Consider the following 19,948-nt stretch of genomic DNA (forward strand, 5'->3'; position numbering starts at 1 on the left):
TGAAGAAATTCATCAACACTCCAAATATGCCACCTTAAAAGAGCCTCCTTAAGATAATGCTCAATAAATCCTGGTCAATGTGTGTAGCAAAATCATAAATGTGTTAATGAAAATTTCCTCTGGTCTGCATTTCCAGCACTTTCAGTAAAAATTATTTTATTTCTCTTTCCACACCTAGTGTTGCATGGGACCAACAAAGCATGTGCTTACATCTGTTATCATAGCTAATTTTTCCTGGAATGGGTCACTAGCCTGTCACCAGAGGCTATAGGTTAAGGGGCACCATTCTGCTTCAAGCATGGCTGGCCAGGAGATTCCCACTCCACCTGCCATAAATATATTTGAAGGATTTACAGGCTGACGATCAACCTGCTTAGCCACATTGCAAATGCACCTCCTGTGGTTATCAAGTCCTGGAGTGTGACTTGAACCTAGACCTTCTGGCTCAGAGGCAGGGGCACTACCCACTGCACCATAGACCTCCTCAGTAAAGCTAGTGACCAAGGAACTGCTGACTGCTGAGTTTTTACTGCTCCCTGAGCTCTTCGTGTTCTACAATTTCATATTGCCAACAGTTCGCCATAACTCAATCCTATTACTCCACATAAAAGAAAGACTCACATTTAGATAGCATCTTTTACTGCCTCAGAAAGTCGCAAAGTGTTTATAAGCAATGAAGTACTTTTGTAGAAAACACAGCAGCCAATTGCAAACAGAAAAAATCTACAAACAGCAATATGATGTTGGTGGAGTGATAAATATTGGCCAGGACACCAGAGAGAACTCCCTTGCTCAAAACAGTGCTGTGGGATCTTTTACATCCACATGAGAGGGCAAACAGGACCTCAGTTAAACACCTCATCACAAAGATAGCCCCTCCAACAGTGCAGTACCCACTTAGTGCTGCACTGAAGTGTTAGCATAGATTTTGTGGAGATAATTACTGGAGCAGGGGTGAAGCCCAAAACCTTCTAACCCAGGGGCAAGAGTTCTACCCATTGAGTCACAGCTGGCATCACAGGTAAACGTTCTGAACTTTTTCATAACTTAAAAAATTCTGGATTACAATTTTAAAAAAAGGATTCTCAATTTGTAATCAGCATTATGCTTAGAATGCTATTTCTTGTGAGTACATCATCATTCCTATACCTTGAATCTTTGGGTAGCTGGGTTTCTCAGTATTAAGGAGTAATCTTTTGGAACAGATAGTCTATTAAATATACAAGAGTATTAAAATATTATCAGGGAAAGCTTAAGTAATAGGGTAAGTGTTTCTAGGCTGACAATGCTGAGAAGTATTCAGCGACTGCTACATTGTCAGAGGAGGCATCTTTTGGATAAGTCTTCAAACTGAGTGTCTGTCTTCTTGTTCAGGTAGATTTTAAAGATCTGACAGCAGTTATCCAAAGAAGAGCAGGAGGTTCTCCCAGTGGCTAGGTCAACATTCATCCCTTAACCTATATTACTATATATCATTCATCTCATTGCTGCCTGTATGATCTTTCTGGGTGCAAATTCACGTTTGTTTGCAAAACAAGTGAGCATGCTTCAAAAAGTGTTTAATTGGATGGGACATGCTGAGCATGTGAAAGGTGCTATGCAAATGCAAGTTCTTTCTTTGGTGTATCTGAAACTTTTAACGCTTCAGCATGTAGATTATTAAAGTCCAACAGATGAAGTTTTTGGTGCCAGAGAGAGAATGATAAAGTGCAACAGGAAATGTTGATGTGAATATTTTATAGAGTTAAAAAACCTGAGTCCCTCACTTTCTGCAAGGCTTGATAAGTAAATGGACCACACCATCAGTGCAGAGCATGGAATTCCATAGGAACATCAACACAGAAACAGGCCAATCAGTACAACCAGTACATTTTGGTGCACTAATCTCATGAGCTCACCCTGTTCCCATATTTCTTTCTTACCCTTCCATCCAACCATTTTGTGTAACCTATTCTTAAACACTATAACTCTAATGCTGATCAATCAGGTGCAGGAGCAGTTGCAAATGCACACCTGGCTCGTGCTGCTTCCTTCAGTGCACGCATGGTTTCTCCTGCCACAGACGTCACTGGTGTGTGCCTGCCATCCAGGGTCAGTGCCAGCTAGAGTAGGGGATTTGAACAGTTTGTCTGCTGAAGCCATAGGAGTCCCACCATGTAAAAGTGCTGGGAGGTGGAAGAGTAAAGGTTTCTACATGGATGTGCAAATGGGTGTGCTGCAGAATGTTAGATTGTTAAGTTTCTGGGTTTTTTTGAGCCATATAAATATGAATTCTTTCAACACTTTCTCATCTTGCCCCTTTCTGGTAACTGTAAGTGGCCTTTTCACCTGTGATGAATAGTAAGACTTGAACTGATGCCGAGCAATTAGCGACTCTGAAAGTGAGGCTTGGCTGTTTGCAGGATTCTGTGTGTTGGGGACATGGGATAAAGTGGCTTTTGCATGCGGCTGTCAGATGGGTGGACTGGAGGGATCTAAGTGAAGTTCATAATAACGAGGGTATCCTGGGCAGCAATGTGCGCTGCTGATACTTTGGCCACATCACATTCAGCTTCCTCCTCCACGGAATCATCTACAGAGTTTCTGTGCTCTGCTTCTTGTTCCTGCTTCAGGTCCAAACTTTGCTGCTCTGCAATGTTGGGCAGAGGACAGCACACCATGACCATTCTTGAGATCCTGGCTGCTGCATACTTAAGCATGCCTCCAGATCTGTCCAGGCACCAGATCAGCATCTTCAGCATGCCAACTGCTTGCTCAATGACACATCTGGCTCTATGTATCATTGTACTGCTCCTGTGCTTCAGCAGTTTGGCTCCTCAGGAGTGTCATCAGCAATTTTGTGAGTGGGTATCCCTTGTCTCCAAACAGCCAGCCAGTAAGTATGCTTCAAGGTGTGAAGAGGTTAAGAAGAGTGGAATGGTGGAAAATGAAAGCATCATGGGGGTTGCCTGGGAATCTTGTGCATACCTACACAAATGATCTTTTTGTGGTTGGACACCAGCTGTGTGCTGATGGACTGGAGGCCCTTCTGGTTGAGGAGCGCTCTGGGTGATCTGTGGGTGCCTTCATTGTCACATGCATGCATCGGTGACACTCTGCCCCTGCGGCAAGATAGCTGGAGCTGCAGTTCGAGCAAACATTCACTCTGAACGGTTTCTTTGGTAGAAAAGTTGGCTTAATTTCCTGCCCTGGCAAACAAGGCATCAATCAGTTGTCTTGTGCATTTATGAGTCGCCGATTGCGAGGTCCCAATGTCTCCACCAGAGCCCTGGTAGGAATCTGAGTCAAAAAACTTGAGGGTTGTGGTGACTTTGACAGCCACTGGTGAAGTACAGCCATATGGATTCACTAGGCAGCAGATTTTGATACAGCAGGCTGCAAATGTCTTCCAGCACCTGATAGAAAACACTGAGTGTCCTGAGATACTGATAGGCTGAAGAAGTCTGCGTTGTGGATAAAACTTCCTGAGAGCTGCATTCCTTTGCTCATCCCTCTCTGCTGTGGAGCTGCAGGCTGTTGCTGTTCCGGCTGGTGTTCCTTTGGGTGCTCTTCCTGCTGCTCCTGCTCCTGTTGATGTGTTGGCCACCTCTGTCCACACCTGAGCCCCAAAGTAAAATAGCAAAAGTGGCAGCCATGCTGATCTGATAGATCAGAGACCCAAAGTGGAGGTCCAATGTAAAAACTTCCAAAGTTGTGGAAAATACCTATCAGCAAAAGTAAACAAACCCTTTCAAACAAGTAGGCAAGAAAGCAGCTATGAGGTGTCAGTATTTAATAGAATATTTTTCTGTCATGTCTCAGCCCATCAATGGCTGCTGTGTTCTCATGTTGCTTTCACTGGTAAGTTCCAGGAAACCCATGGATTTACAGTTAAATTGCATACCTACACAAATGATCTTTTTGTGGTTGGACACCAGCTGCGTGCTGATGGACTGGAGGTCCTTCTGGTTGAGGAGCACTCTGGGTGATCTTCATTGTCACATGCATGCATTAGTGACACTCTGCCCCTGCGGCAAGACAGATGGAGCTGCAGTTCGAGCAAACACTCACTCTGAACGGTTTCTTTGGTAGAAAAGTTAATTACCTGCCCTGGCAAACAAGCCATCAATCAGTTGTCTTGTGCATTTATGGGTGGCCGATTGCGAGGTCCCAATGTCTCCACCAGAGCCCTGCTAGGAACCTGAGTCAAAAAACTTGAGGGTTGTGGTGACAATCATAATTGAGGAATTAACACATTGAAATTGACAACATGTCTCTCCTGAGGGGTTTGTTCACTCGCAGCCTAACATACTGCAACTAAATGTGAAAGTCAGCAGGTTGGGGTCAGCTTCCTGATGCGTTGTACATTTTCCAGCATTTAACCTTCCTCCTGCTCCAAACACACATGTTCCTCAGGGTAAAACTCAGCCCCATTTGTTTCTCTCTATTTTGTCCCATCCTTGCATAATTCCAAACTCTTCTATCAAATTACCCCTTAATAGAGTCATGGAGCTCTACAGCACAGAAAACGGCCCTTTGGCCCATCAAGTCTGCATCGGTCAAACAAGTACCTAACTATTCTAATCCCATTTTCCAGCACGAGGCCCATAGCCTTGTATGCCATGGCATCGCAAGTGCACATCCAAATACTTCTTAAATGTTATGAGGGTTTCTGCCTCTAACACCCTTTCAGACAGTGAGTTTCAGATTCCCATAACCCTCTGGGTGAAAAAATTCTTCCCCACATTCCCTCTAAACCTCCTGCCCCTCACCTTAAATCTATGCCCCCTGGTTATTGATCCCTCCACCAAGGGGAAAAGTTCCTTCCTGTCTACCCTATCTATGCCCCTCATAATTTTATACACCTCAATCATGTCCCCCCTCAATCTCCTCTGCTCCAAGGAAAATAACCCCAGTCTATACAATCTCCCCTCATAATGAAAACTCTCCAGTCCAGGCAACATCCTGGTAAATCTCCTTTGCACTCTCTCTAGTACAATCACATCCTTCCTATAATGCAGATTCCAGAACTGCACACAATACTCTAGCTTTGGCTTAACCAGCGTTTTATACAGTTCCAGCATAACTTCCTTGCTCTTATATTCTAAGCCTCAGCTAATAAAGGCAAGTATCCCATATGCCTTCTTAACCACCTTATCTAACTGTCCTGATACCTTAAGGGACCGGAGGACATGCACACCAAGGTCCCTCTGATCCTTGGTACTTCCCACGGTCCTACCACTCATTGTGTATTCCTGTGCCTTGTTTGTCCTGCCCAAGTGTATCACCTCACACTATCCAGATTAAATTCCATTTGCCACTGATCAGCCCATCTGACCAGCCCGTCTATATCCCCATGAAACTCATGTATAGACCAGGAAGATGTTAGGCTTAGTTCCTGGTCTGTGTTGAATCAGCTGATCTCCATGGAGACAGTGGTAAAGGTTGGCCTCAATGCCCCTGTGTTAGGATAGGGACAAATCAGCCAAGTTTGCTTCTCTTGCTCTTTATTGTGCTCCAATGGCTCCTGCTCTGAGACAATGGATGTCGGGTGAAGAAAGGATTGAGCTCAGTTGCAATGTCTCCTTCTAAGGAATAGCCTGGCACTCATTACATAGGTTTACATAAGAACATAGTGGGATGTTGGCACCTATTTATCTCAGCATCCACCTGTGCCTCTGGATGTTAAGGCAGTGGGGATGGGGTGCAAGATCAAAAAGAGACTGAGAGTAGAAGCTGTAAATGAATTAGCAAATTAATCTACTAGCAGGAAGAACATTAGAGTGCACACAGGGAAAGTGTTCTGTGCCACGAAACATGAATTAGCAGAGTACATCAGAAGTACTCAAGAATGCTTAGTTTTCAACAGATTAAGTACTTAAGCACTGTGGGGCATGACATTGCAGCCCCTCAGGTTGCTCAATCAAGTGAGCAATCTATAACCTCAAATAGCTGCAAGAACTGTTTCAGCCTCACCACATAGGTTCTGTAACCACCTGGACTACAGGCTCTGCACTTGCCAGGGTTACAGGCTCTGTGCCCACCTGTGGTACAGGCTCAGACTCTAGTTTCATACCCACCTCAGTATGGAGGCTCTGTGCCTGTGTTGCATTCTCATTCAACAGGAATTCCTTTCCCATAAACCTGTCCCTCAATGTATGGATCTGGTGGGTAAGGGTCTGCTCCACATTCACTGCCTGGATAAAGAGGTAAATTAGTTACTGAGGTGTGTCTGTCTATCACATCCATTGCTTCCTATACGATTCTCAAAACCAGCACAGTTTCATTTGCATGCAAAATTTCTTTAAACGAGAAATTTAAATGCCTGTTGTTCATTACATCCATAGCCTTGGGTATGTGCTCTTAGCTCATGTTCCCCACTGTACACTCTTTTATGTCTGCATTTATCAATAAACAATGTTAAAATCTACTTAAGATAATAGAGTAGAGTTGTCCAATGACTGGTGTGTAAAGGCACTGTCTTGTTTAACATTGAGTCAAGCAGGGTGAAGATCATAGGTCCAATTCCTGACCTGTGCTGAGTTAACTGATTTCGGTTGGGGTAACAATGGAAGGGCTTCAACTAACCTCAGTACTCCTGGGCAAGCACGTTTTAAAAATCACCCAGAATGCTGAATCATAAGTAAATGGCATTGATCAAGAAGAGTAGTTTTGGTTGTGTCAGATAAGGACTAGGCCAGTGTCAGCTGTGCACCCTGGCCTGCCTATACTTAATGTTAAGGCACCCCTGATGGATGAAGTCCTTAGAGATGTTCTTAGCATAAGCGGAACCATAACTCAGCATGAATCAGCACATTCAATAGAAAGAGATTTTTGGAAAACAAAAAGAAACAGTAACAAAATAGGGAATGGAAACAGTCAGCAAACAGGGAATAGACAGAGTGACTAAACAGGGAAAGATACAATGATCAAACAGGGAATAGACAGAGTGACTAAACAGGGAAAGATACAATGATCAAACAGGGGAGGACACAGTGATTAAACAGGGAATAGACACAGTGATCAAACAGGGAACTGACACAGTGATCAAACAGGGGAAGACACAGTGATCAAACAGCGAACAGATACAGTAATCAAACAGGGAATGATACAGTGGCCAAAAAGGAAACAACACCATAGCTATGAATGTATTCGGTTCCTATCCTGCTGTGTAATGTTTTCTCAGCATCTGTACAAAGTCCCAGCCTGTACTTTTATCTCTCCAGGCAGTATCTCCATTTCATGACTCACCACAAAGATTTCTGTTGGGCTCATGTTATTGTTGTCTCTCTGCGTGTATCCCATTACAGAAAACAACAGCACCCAACATAACCAGCTTCCTAGATCAAACATACTCTATGTTATCACCAGGACAGTGTGTCCTGAATTGAGCAGAACAAAGGGGGAGGTTTCAGAAGAGCAGGAAGGAAAAACTTGTGTGTTTTTGTGCGGACGGCCTCTGATGGAGAGATGAGCTGAGTGGACTTAAAGCTGGCTGAGCCTAAACCTACCCAGGAAGATCGATACCAAGAAAGGAAGTAACTTCCAATTTCTTCAGTAGTTTCCAGTCTAACCTGTTCTGTAATATTCCTTCATCATGTGGCTTTTCTGTCATTGAGACCCAACCAGCACTTTTATATCTGCAGCCAATATGCATTCAAAGGGTCATACGCTGTGCTTATATTTACATAGTATTCACCTACAGGTACCTGCCCCTACACCACACTTTATAAATACCTAACTCAACACCATGTCACTCATGTATCTGCCCCAACATCACATCTCTACAAGTGCCTGCCCCTACACTACACTTTTGCAAACATCACACCTCTACACCCACACCACACCTCGACAGGTATCTGCTCCTACACCGCACCCCTACGGGTACCTATCCCCACACAACACCTCCACAAGGTACTTGGCCCTGTATCATACCTCTACAGGTATCTGGCCCCATTTCACACCTCTACAAGAACCTGCCCCATACCACACCTCTCTCGGTACCTGCCCCTACACCACACCTCTACGGATACTTGCTTGTACATCACACCTCAACAGGTAATTGCCCCTACCACACCTCCACAAGGTACTCACACTTTTTCACACCTCTACAGGTACCTGCCTCTATATTACACCTCAACAGGTACCTGTCCCTACACCACACCTCTACAAGGTACCTAAGCCTACACCAATCTCTGCAGGTACCTGCCTCTACTCTACACGTCTACAGTTATCTGCTCCTATTGTGAATTTTGTGCTTACTAAGTTGAAGGATGTTTTGCAGGGGAATTAATCAATCTTTCTGTCAACCTGTTTTGGTACTGAACACTCTCAGACCAGATGTAGCATGCTTGAATACAGAATAAATTCCCTGTCCTTTGACTAAATTTCAACATCCTATTGGACCATTGTGGTATTTTCCCATTTCCTGTTTAAGCCATCCTATGTCTCCTGCAGATGAGATTGTCAATAAATGCCTATTAATGTTGCTCTGGGGTATTTTGTGTGTCACAAACTCGAAATTTGATAGGTTGGTCAAATCCTTCCAAATGGGAGCCTTCCGTGTAAGTTTAGACGATCTAATCTTCCAGGCAGAATTACTTTAGGAATACTCGGGTTTACTTAAGGGTATCAGCTTTGCACAGTTACTAACACTCTCATCGAGTCAAAAGGTTGAGGCTTGAAACCCCATTTCAGAACTAGCGTAGATAACCTAGCCTGACAAGTCAGTGCAGTACTGAGGGAATTATACACTCTTTTTTTGGACAAGGCATAAGATCAATGTCCTACCTACTTGTTCAGATGCCTGTAAAAGAAATCCCATGCACTATTGAAAAGCAGCAAATTCGCTTGTTATCCTTAACCATCACCAGAAACTATAGATTAACTGGAATTAATCTAATTTCTTATTGGGGGGTGGGAGGCCCTCACAATACTTGTTCTGCTTCCCTAAATAACAGCACTAATCGCACTGTAAATAACAATCATCTGAGATGTACTAAAACACTATATCAATACAAGTCTCTCTCCTCCTTAGAGGGATTTGTGGTGTACAAAATACACTTGTTATTTTTACTGCAAGATGGTTCAAGCTCCCTAAAAATTCAACAGGAATGCACCAAACAGAAAGGAACATGTCCGGTCCTTATATTAAACAGACTGACTTGATATTCAGAGACATCAGCGGCATTGTGACCTGTCAACAGGACTATTACCACTGCCTGATGCCTGATTCAACCACTTGAGCCTAAAGCAATCAACTGTGAAAGCTTTGAAAGCTCAGAGTCAATTCTCAGGAAAACAAAGCACTCAGGAGCGGTCTGACGATGAGGCATTTGTTCAGTCAAGTTAATTAACAAAGTTTGGCAGCGTTCGCTCACCATCACTGTCATACTTTCTTATGTCATACAAGGGTGTGCAGCACAGGAAACCTCAACTACACCATCAAATATTAAAATTGTGGGACCAGAGGACTGCAGACACACAGCTAGAGAGGGGTTCAAAGGTGCTGAGATGAAACAGCAAAGTAAGCAGAAGCTGATTTTCCATATAGAGCAGCATGCTGGGTAAGCAGATACAGTACACACTGAGTACAAAACAGCAGGTACAGCTCACACTGGGTGCAGTACAACAGGTACAGCACACACTGGGTACAGTACAACAGGTATAGCACACACTGGGCACAGTACAAAAGATATAGCATACACTGGATACAGTAGGTATAGCACACACTGGGCACAGTAGGTACAGCACCCACTGAGTACAGCAGTCTGGGTACAGTAGGTTCAGCACATACTGGGTACAGTAGATACAGCACACACTGAGTACGGCACACATTGGGTATAGTAGGTACAGCACATACTGGATACAGTATAATAGGTACAGCACATACTGGGTATGGTAGGTACTGCACACGCTGAAAACTGCACACATTGTGATATAAAAGGATAATAGTTAAGCTAATAGCTAATATTCATCATCAGTGATGTCAGATCACATGTCTCTGGAACTTAGAGAAAGCTGTTTCTAGAAGGGGCCACATGCTTAGCCCTCCCTGTACATAGTTGTAACCAGTTAATAAACATTTGGAAGTTTCTGAATGCCTTGTTTCCAGTAGATCCTGTCAAACACAGTCCAGGGCCCATTTCTGATATTACTCCATGGTGGCAGTAGTTATGTAACCTATCTCCAAGGATGCCCGACGAAACTGTCAGTGGCGGTAAAAGAAAAGCCATCGAGCATGAAACAGTGAGGGAATGATTGTGGCAAGGAATCAAAAAGAAAATTACCATCAGACTTCCAAGACAGTAAATTAAAGTAACAGACAATAGTGGAAAAAATCCTACCTCTACCTGACTTCTTTGACTATGTGGAAGGCCCCGACCAAGCAACACACTGGAAAAATTGGCATTACAGATTCAGTAGGAATAGGACCACTTCAGGGTTAGCACAGAGCCTGATAAAGAGCAGGTCAGCGCACTTCCCTATTCTATTGGCAGAAGCAGAGATGATATCCTGGTAAGAGAGGGTGTTAATGAGGACACAGCAACCTATGAAGAGGTTACTAAGGCCTTCGATTTGCCTTTCAGTCCTCGGAAGAACATTATCATAGACTGAGTCTTGTTCAATTTTCTGCATGCAGGGAAAAGCTAGTATTCTCCAAGGCAGTTCAATGGTTGAGCTTCAAAAGCGAAACCAAGTTTTAATCTGGGATGATGAAGAACCTTTGTGGAGTCAGAAAAATGACTCAGTCCAGTTTGTGAGTAATAGAGGTACCAGCATACAAACAAAAAAGCAGACCCAGAACAAAGAGAGGGCAGTCACCATCATTATCCAATACTCCCATTGTGGTGCCAAAAAAACCCGATAGGCATGAAGATTATTCCGCCATATATGCAGAGTGCCATTCCTGCCAGAGGCAGGGCCATTAAAGCAGCATGTCGCAACCAAAAGCCTCCTACTCAAAAAGGAAACCAATCAGATCAAGCAGTATCCAGGAGATAGAAGAAACAGAGGAACATGAAGCACCTTTCTTGGGTGAAGTAGCAAAATCTAAGGGAACCTTTTGGAGTGCAAACATCATAGTCAATGGCCGCAAAATCAACTTTAAATTGGACATGGATGCAGAAGTGTCCATTCTTTCTGATCTGGTATAGTGGCTGAATCTTGTGTTTCTCCAACTTTCTATGACCTGACTGCATGGTCCAGGAGGCACTCCACTCGAGGTGCAAGGGCAGATGACTGCCACACTTCAACGTAATGAAAGAGAACTTAGCGACACTCTACATTATTCATAACTAAGATTGCTTTTTATTAAGCAGAGAAACTTGTGTGGCTTTGCAACTTCTTTATGCATCAGATGCAGTAGAAACCAAAGTCGACTCAGAACAGTTCAAACTAGTCTCCATAGGAAAAGCACCACATCTGCAGCTACAGGAAGACATTCTTGGAACTTGTGTTACTCCTTGAGGAGCAGTTAGAGGAAGAAGACAACCAGACCACCATTGACCACAGCTACCAGCCAGAGGAAGAAATTCTGGACCTTGCACTACTTTTTGAAGAGCGAGTGGATGAGGATGATAACCAAGGTACCACTAATGAGTGTGACCAGAACATAACTAATGAATTTGACCAGGATGCCAATCCACCTGACTATTCTAGTAAAGACACTGATGACATAGAACAACCTAGCGCAGGCACTGACTTTCATCAAGAGAAACCAGGAACAGAGGCTCTGATAATGGCCAGTTGAGAGAAGAACAGAACAAAAAGCTGACTCCCCAAACACTGATGTCAAGACTGAAGAGGAAGTGATTGAAGCTGCTGAAATCCTAGTTACAGATCTCACACACGCCTAAAGTACAAGGAAGTGTAACTTCTCTGAATCTAGTAGAACAACAACCTGACCCAGTAAGATACGGTACAATTAGAGAACCCGAGGTGCCACCTAGCTCTATCCAGATGTTGTCTGCACTGCTGGAGCTCTTGAAATGCCAATCCCTAGCGAACACTAAACCCACACTGATGTGAATGCACAGTGTACACAGGCCAAACAACCACAAGCTGAAAGACAAAACCCCACAGTATTGACAGAAGGATCAGTGACTCCACTTTCCTTCATTCTTATGTTTGCCTATCGGTGTAATTCTCAAAGGTAACTTCATTCAGAGTGCATGAATCATTAAATGAACTTAAGCAACAACTACTTTCGGCAAACAACGAAATTGCTGGATCAGGAGATTGCAGACCCACTACAGCTGTACAACCCTCAGCAAAAGCTAACCAAGTCTCATTCCTTCAAAAGAGGGCAGCCAGCAGCATGACCGCAAAGAAGAAGAAGAAACAGAACGTCTGTTCATCACCTTTATATTGTACACTAGAAACAGGAATCTCTGTCTGCTGATTCAAATGTATTCCAGGAAGAAAATGGAGAACATGCACCCTACACTCTTTAAGAGGGCCGAGAACAGATGAAGATTGATGCCAAAGGCGCTAGACACTATGGTGGGGTGTGGGAGGCAGGATGTGTAAATAGTTAATGTTCATGAGTAGAATGAAAGACTTGGGAGGAAATGAGGAGATGTAGTATAATGGGTTAATAGCTATTATGCTAATAGCTAATATACATCATCATTGATGTCAGATCACTTGCCTCTGGAACCCAGTTGGAGATGCCTCTGGAAGGAATCTCATGCTTATCTGCCCCTGTACATACTTGTAAATAATTAGTAAGCATTTATAAGTTTCAAGATGCCTTATTTCCAGTAGTTTCTGTCAAACACACCCTGGGCCCATTTCTGATATTACTTCACATACAGGGTACAGCAGGTACAACACATACTGGGTACTGTAGGTTGTGAAGTGAGTTGAAAACTTTAATCTTAAACCTCAAGGAAGAAATATACTGGAATGTATTCAGTGTTTCCTTAAGCCCCAATTGTTTATGCTGATTTAAGCCCATTTATAGCCATTTTAAGTCTGAGCATATTCGAATACGATTGGAAGGACACTGAGGCATAACTTGACATTGGCAAAATGGATGCAGCTTTAGCTACTATTTTGGATTCAGCTTCTGAGTTACTTACAAGAAGGATACTTGAAGCCGTGGTATTTGCACCACTAGAAAGTTGTGGATCCTAGTCACTAGTTTGGTTGGATTTATGGATCCTGGTTACATGCTTATTTTGGGATGGCCGAGTTGGTACCACAGACAGAATAGATCAGCAGACAGTTCTTAGGTAGAACACATTCTATTTATTTACAAAGGAACTCAACAGCTATACTTGTGTGCTTTCAACTCAAACCCTATATTACAGACTCCTACCATAGCCTACTGACTACTGAGGTAGCCCATGCTAACTCTGTTATTGGACACTGAGATCATGGGCAGAATCTTGCCCTTGTTGGGTGGGCTCGGTGGGGGCAGTCGGGAAGTCGGCTGCCATCCGCGATCGAGGCTGGGAGGCAATTTTACACCAGCGAGCCAATTAAGGTCCATTCAGTGTGAATCGTGAGCGGCAGTGCTCAGTGCTGTCTGTGCGGGCGGGGGCTGGAGGGTGAAGGGTGGGCGAGACCGAGCTTCGCGCATGTATGCGAGTGCGTGCTTCAGAATCTCCCTAAGGCACAGATCTGCCTCAGGGAGATGAAGCGTTTAAAAAAAAAAGAAATTAGAAGTGTTATAAAACATGTCCCCTCACGTTAGAGTGGATATGGGGAAGTTTTTCACCCAGAGGGTGGTGGGAATCTGGAACTCACTGCCTGAAAGGGTGGTAGAGGCAGAAACCCTTAGAACATTTAAGAAGTATTTGGATGTGCACTTGCGATGCCATGGCATACAAGGCTATGGGCCTAATGCTGGAAAATGGGATTAGAATAGTTAGGTGCTTGTTTGAATGGCTCAGACTCGATGGGCCAAAGGGCCTTTTTCTGTGCTGTAGACCTCTATGACTCTATGTGTCTCTGTCACATGAACAGGGACATGCTATTAATTAAATTTTAAGATTTTAATTTTAATTTTATTTGCTTCAGGAAGCCTCATCCTGCTCCTGGAAGAAGTTTCCTAAGAAGTGCAAAGGCCGCTTGGCCTTTTTGCCTGCCCACCAACCGTAAAGTTGGATAGGCAGTAAAAACTGTCAGTCAATTGATACTTTAATAGCCTTAACAGGCCTTTTAATTATTGGTGGGCATGCTGCTGAATCCTGCGCGTGTCCGCTAACCAAAATATTGCGCGACTGCACGTTGAAATCAGAATGCTTGCCCAACGTCAACACGCGTCATTTTAAGCTCAAGCAAGTTAGGCACAGGCCCGACTGATGAGCTAAAGGTTTTGCCCCACGTGATCTTCTATAATAACATTCTTCTTAAAGGTATATTACACATTAGATTACCACATCTCTCCCTTTACTCAAAAATACATTTTACAGTTACAATTACAATTTATCTCAAAATATCAAATTATTTACAAAGATAAGTAATTTACAAGTTCAGTCTTTCTGGGGTTTCCTTGTGTGTGTAAAACATCTCAGTTCTACAGCTTCAGACGCTTCGTCAGGATCCTCCTTTTCTGGTGTTGTCTGAACATCAGGTTCCTTGGTGGGCACCGTTTCCTCAACTCTTGCAGTTACAGCCGACCCTTCAGACACATCTGTACTCAGTTGAGTTCTTTAATCATATCTGACTCAGTTGTGAACACTGAGCTGTGAACACTGGTGGTATCATTTCTTGGTACTTTGTTTCTCTCCTCTTGATATGATCCACATGTCCCCATAAAACCCAGTCTTCCACTTTCATGTAGTAAGAAAAAGGTCCAGTCATTGCGTTTATTTCGCCCGATTACCACTCCGGTCCTTCTGCAGAATTCTTCACCTACGCCGTCTCTCCTACGGTAGACTTCCTGTCACAACTATGCCAGTCATGTCTAGTTTTCTGACTTCCCTGACTCCTTTCCACCTTCTCCCCTAAATTTGACATTATTAAGCTCGATCTTGTCCTGAGAAGGTGTTTCATTGACAATTCCGCAGGTGTGACACCTCTTGTCGTGTGGGGTAGTCCTATAATGTAAAAGAAAGCGTGCTAGCTTGGTTGCTATGGAATCTCCAGTTAATTTCTTCATGCCAGCCTTGAATATTTGAACTGTTCTTTCGGCCAGTCCATTTGAGGAAGAGTGGTATGGTGAAATTTTTACATGAATGACACTATTGAGGCGGATGAACCATTGAAACTCAGCATTCATAAATGCCGTGCCATTATCTAATACAACCACTTCTGGTAGTCTCTTGATGGTGAAACTTTGACGTAGCTTGTCAGTTGTAGCAGAAGATGTTGGTGACTTTACTTCATATATGCCTATCCACTTTGAGTGGGCTTTAACAATAGGTAAAATCATTGTTCCCATAAAAGGTCCCACATAGTCAATGTGTAATTGCACCCATGGTCTTCCTGGCCGCTCCCAAAGGTGCAATGGAGCTGTTGATGGTAACTTTTGCACTCGCTGACACTGCATACAACTCTTCACTAAGCTCTCTATTTCTCCATCCATCCCAGGCCACCATAGGTAATTGCGTGCTATGGTCTTCATTCGGGATGTTCCTGGACGTGCACTATGTAGTTCAACCAACAATGGTTTTCATCTTGATGCTGCCAGACCTGCTGAGTTTTTCCAGGTAATTCTGTTTTTGTTTTGGATTTCCAGCATCCGCAGTTTTTTTGTTTTTTTTCAATGGTTTTCATCCTTTTGGAGGAACAATTGCTCATGCTCCCCACAATAAGATGCCAGCCTGGCTGGTTATTTTATATCTTCTTTGAATATATGGTTTCATTTCATCAGATTCCTGCTTTTGTGACCAACCATGAAGAACTTGTTCATGTACTTTGGATAAGATTGGGTCTTGACTTGTTCAGTCTCTGATCCGTCTAGTACATATCGGTGATGAATCTAAGAAGTTCAATAATAAAACAAGTTCTTGAGGGACTGGAACATCCTCATCATTTTCTTGTAAGGGCCAACGACTAAGTGCATCGATGTTTGCAATTTGATTTCCAGGCCTACGGATGAAAGTATACTCATACACTGCCAGGATCAATGCCCATCTTTGTATTCTTGCTGAGGCTATGGGTGGTATAGCCTTGTATATGCTGAATAATCCTAGTAATGGCTTGTGGTCCGAAACAATAGGAAAATGACGGCCGTGTATGTACTGGTGAAATTTCTTGACACCAAAGATGATTGACAGGTCTTCTTTTTCTCTCGGTGTGTATCCCTTTTCTGCTATGTTGAGCGTTCTTGATAGATATCCTATAGGCCATTCCGACCCATCGTCCATTCGATAGGAGAGCACTGCTCCACTCCGTAAGGAGATGCGTCACATGTCAACACCAACTCTTTTCTCTGGTCAAAATGTGCTAATAGGGTGGATGATTGAAACAATTGTTTCATCTTTATGAAAGCTTCTATCTGTGGTGTTTGCCAAGATCAATGTTAGTTTTTCTTGAGTAGGTAATAGAGGGGTTCCAGATCTGCCGACAAATTAGGTAAGAGGCACTCTTGATAATTGATCATCCCCAGAATGATCTGAGTTCTGAGATGTTCTTTGCCACTGGTGCCTCTCTAATGGCTCCTACTTTTTCCTCAACCGGGTGGAGGCCCTGTGAATCCACCCAGTGACCAAAATAGATTACTCCCCTTGCTTGGTACGTGAACTTTTCTTTTTTTAAATGCACTCCAGCTTGCATGAAACATTTTAAAACTTCTTCTAAGTTAACCAAATGCTCCTTTTCAATGAGCCCTGTCACCAGAACATCACCTAAATAAATTACAACGTGGGGCAGTCCCTGCAGTAAACTTTCCATTGTTCTCTGGAATATGGCAAAAGCTGAAGAGACACCAAAAGGCAAATGGGTATATTGGTACAACCGTTTGTGTGTAACAACTGTGACAAATTTCCAGGGTGCCTTCTCCAATTCTAATTGTTGATAAGCATAACTCATATCAAGCTTCGTGTAGGCGGTTCTGCCTGCCAGCTTAGTATACAGGTCTTTGATTTTTGGTATAAGGCGTCTGTCCAGCTTAGCCACTTCATTAACTGTCAATTTGTAGTCTCCACAAACTCGAATGCTTTGGTCGGGTTTAAGGGCAGGGACTATTGGCATTGCCGATTCTGAGAACTGCGCAGGTTGTATAATGCCCAGTTTCTCTAATCTGTCCAGTTCAGTGTCGACTTTTTCCCGCAGTGTATTAGGTACTGGTCTTGCCTTCATGAATCGGTGGGGTGGGGGGCGTTGGGTGGGTTGCCTCTAGATCCACGTGAATTGGGTGGGGGGCTTGCAGCCCCTGGATCTTCCCAAATTCGTCCTTGAAGACTGAGGCGTATTTTTGTAGTAGCTCTGGTAGCCCGCTGGATCTCAGCTGGAAAATTTCAACCCATTCTAACTTAATCTCCTTTAGTCAGTTTCATCCAAGGAGGCTTGGCCCCTCACCTGCTACCACCATCAAGGGTAGTTTTACTGATTGACTTCCACCCTGTACAGTAACCTTGCTTATGCCTTTGACTTTGATGTCTTCTCCCTTGTAAGATTTCAATTTGGCATTTGTTTCTTCCAAATTTAATTTACGTTCCCCACAATGAAAATATTTGAAAGTATGTTTACCAATTAACGTAGTGGAAGCTCCTGTGTCTACCTCCATTCTAATAGGTCTATCGTTCACTCTCACTGTTACGTAGATTGGTTCTGTTCTTCCCACCTTCAAATTATACAATGGACAAATATCAGAACCTGTTACTTCAGGCTCTTCAATGTTGTGGATTTCATAGAATATTTTCTTATGTTTGAAAGTCTGCCTGATTTAATCCTTGCACTGTCCCATTAGGTGTTCATTTTGATGACAGTAAAAACATTAGATTTTTTAAACTTCCATTCATTACAAGGTTGTCTGCTTCCACCTGTGTTACTATTATTCCATGTTTTCCCTGCTAAGTCATTTCTTTTTATTAGTTTGCTAGCGGTGGCTGCTTCTTGCTTCTCAGCAGAGCCTTGCATTTTCACGTCCTTTTTGGCTGGGGCTTCCTGCCCAATGTAGAGGGCAGTGCCATTTTGCACTCCCTGTGTGGTTTTCGAATCCCTTACTGTGGTTTCCATTGCCAGTGCTATCTCTAGTGCTTTCTTAAAATCCAAATTTGTTTCGGACAGTAATCTCTTCTGAATCGTATCTTCATTTACACTGCACACCAAACGATCTCTAAGCATATTATTTATAGATGTACCAAACTCGCAATGTTCTATTAACTATTTCGGAGTTGCCACAGAACAAGCAATTGTGACCCCCGGAGCTCTGTTTCTTAAGTTAAATTTGAAGCGTTGCATCGTTACCGAAGGTCTTTGCCTGGTAATGACTCTTCACAAGGTTCACTAAGTCATCAAAACTTTTCGAATTGGGGCACTGGGTGCTGTCAAACTTCGAATCAATCCATTGTAAGACACTCCCACACATGAATAAGAGATCACTCTTCTCCCCCCTGCCCAGTGTCATTTGCATAGAAAAAGAACACAAAGCGTTCAATATAATGAGACCAATCATCTGCGGCTGGATTGAAAGGATCAATTCTTCCAAATTGTGGCATGCTTTGAGGGGATTGCTTCAACGATTAGGACGGAAATGCTACTTACGATTACCGTGTGAGGTATGGTCTGATTTTGTTTCTCCTGTTTTCCTTTGTTAATTTGTTTTATTCTTGAAGCCAGCTTACTGTATCTTCCCTTTTTCCTCACTTTTTATTGATTTTTTTCTCGTCCTTCCTAGCTTTTTCTTGCTTTTTGCTAGTTACCAGTTTGTTGGATCCTAGTCACTAGTTTGGTTGGACTTACGGATCCTGGTTGCACGCTTATTTTGGGATGGCCAAGTTGGTATCATAGACAGAGTAGATCAGCAGGCAGTTCTTAGGTAGAACACATTCTATTTATTTACAAAGGAACTCAACAGCTACACTTGTGTGCTTTCAACTCAAACCCTGTCTCTACATTACAGACTCCAACCATAGACTACTGACTACAGAGGTAGCCTGAGCTAACTCTGCTACTGGATACTAACATCATATGATCTTCCATTATAACATTCTTCTTAAAGTTATATTACATATCAGATTACCACAGTAAGTTAAAGAGGTGAGTGTGAATGCAAGAGGGTAATTATATGATTGTGGACCCTCATTCACTGGGCTCTGATAATTCTGGGACCGTATACAGATGGTCCTTCTTCAATGGGCTGTGGTAAGTCTGGCACTATATGGTGGTGCAACCTCATTTATATCCCTGCACCCTACTACACCATTGTTCCAACACACTGCTTCTAAATACCTTGTGTTTTGAATCACTCAGCTATCTGTGCCTTTTGCTGTTCCACTGCCCACTTGTTCATATTCTACAGAAGGGGATTAATTGAGATTTAAATTCAGGCATAAATGAAGGTAGTGGAAGAGAGTACAAGAAATGGTACATTTCCCCTAAATTGTAAACTAAATTTAAATAAAATATTCTGAATTATACAGCAGTTTGTGTGAGAATTAGGCAATCTGCTACACCTGCTACCACTGATGGGTACCTGTCCTTCATTGTTCAAATGCAAGATTAGAAAAGGAACACACAAAACTCCCCCAGCAGCCACACCTGCACTATTTTAAACTTACATAATAAAAAAAAGGTCAGAGTCTTGCCTGGGGACAGTTTACATTACAGCATTGGGTGGGGGAATGCAATGTTAGCAGCTTTGTGTGATGACGTTCACAGAATTAATCAAGGCCAAAAAGCATTTAACACCATGACGTTACAGAAGATTTTTCCAACACAATAACATATTGTGCAACTCACGCACAGTAAACTTGACGTCAATAATAACTCATGAGTGAAGCCAACACAGAAACTCGTGAGAGACTGGTTGGCCAGACAGGGCTGCCAGGAAAATGCCAGCATGAGAGCA

At 43.1% G+C, this 19,948-nt stretch overlaps 1 protein-coding gene across 2 annotated transcripts in view; it reads right to left on the bottom strand.

Moving 5' to 3' along the window:
* The window catches only part of LOC121283381 (BICD family-like cargo adapter 1), a 41,987-nt gene that overhangs the window by 13,641 nt on the left and 8,398 nt on the right, over positions 1–19,948 (bottom strand). For both annotated transcript variants that reach the window (XM_041197899.1, XM_041197898.1), the window contains exon 3: positions 6,060–6,176. In XM_041197899.1, the coding sequence (XP_041053833.1) occupies positions 6,060–6,176 (117 nt within the window). The remainder of the gene's footprint in view (positions 1–6,059; positions 6,177–19,948) is intronic.

The sequence above is a fragment of the Carcharodon carcharias genome, chromosome 10 (genome assembly GCF_017639515.1).
Source record: "Carcharodon carcharias isolate sCarCar2 chromosome 10, sCarCar2.pri, whole genome shotgun sequence".
In the NCBI taxonomy this organism is placed as follows: Eukaryota; Metazoa; Chordata; class Chondrichthyes; order Lamniformes; family Lamnidae; genus Carcharodon; species Carcharodon carcharias.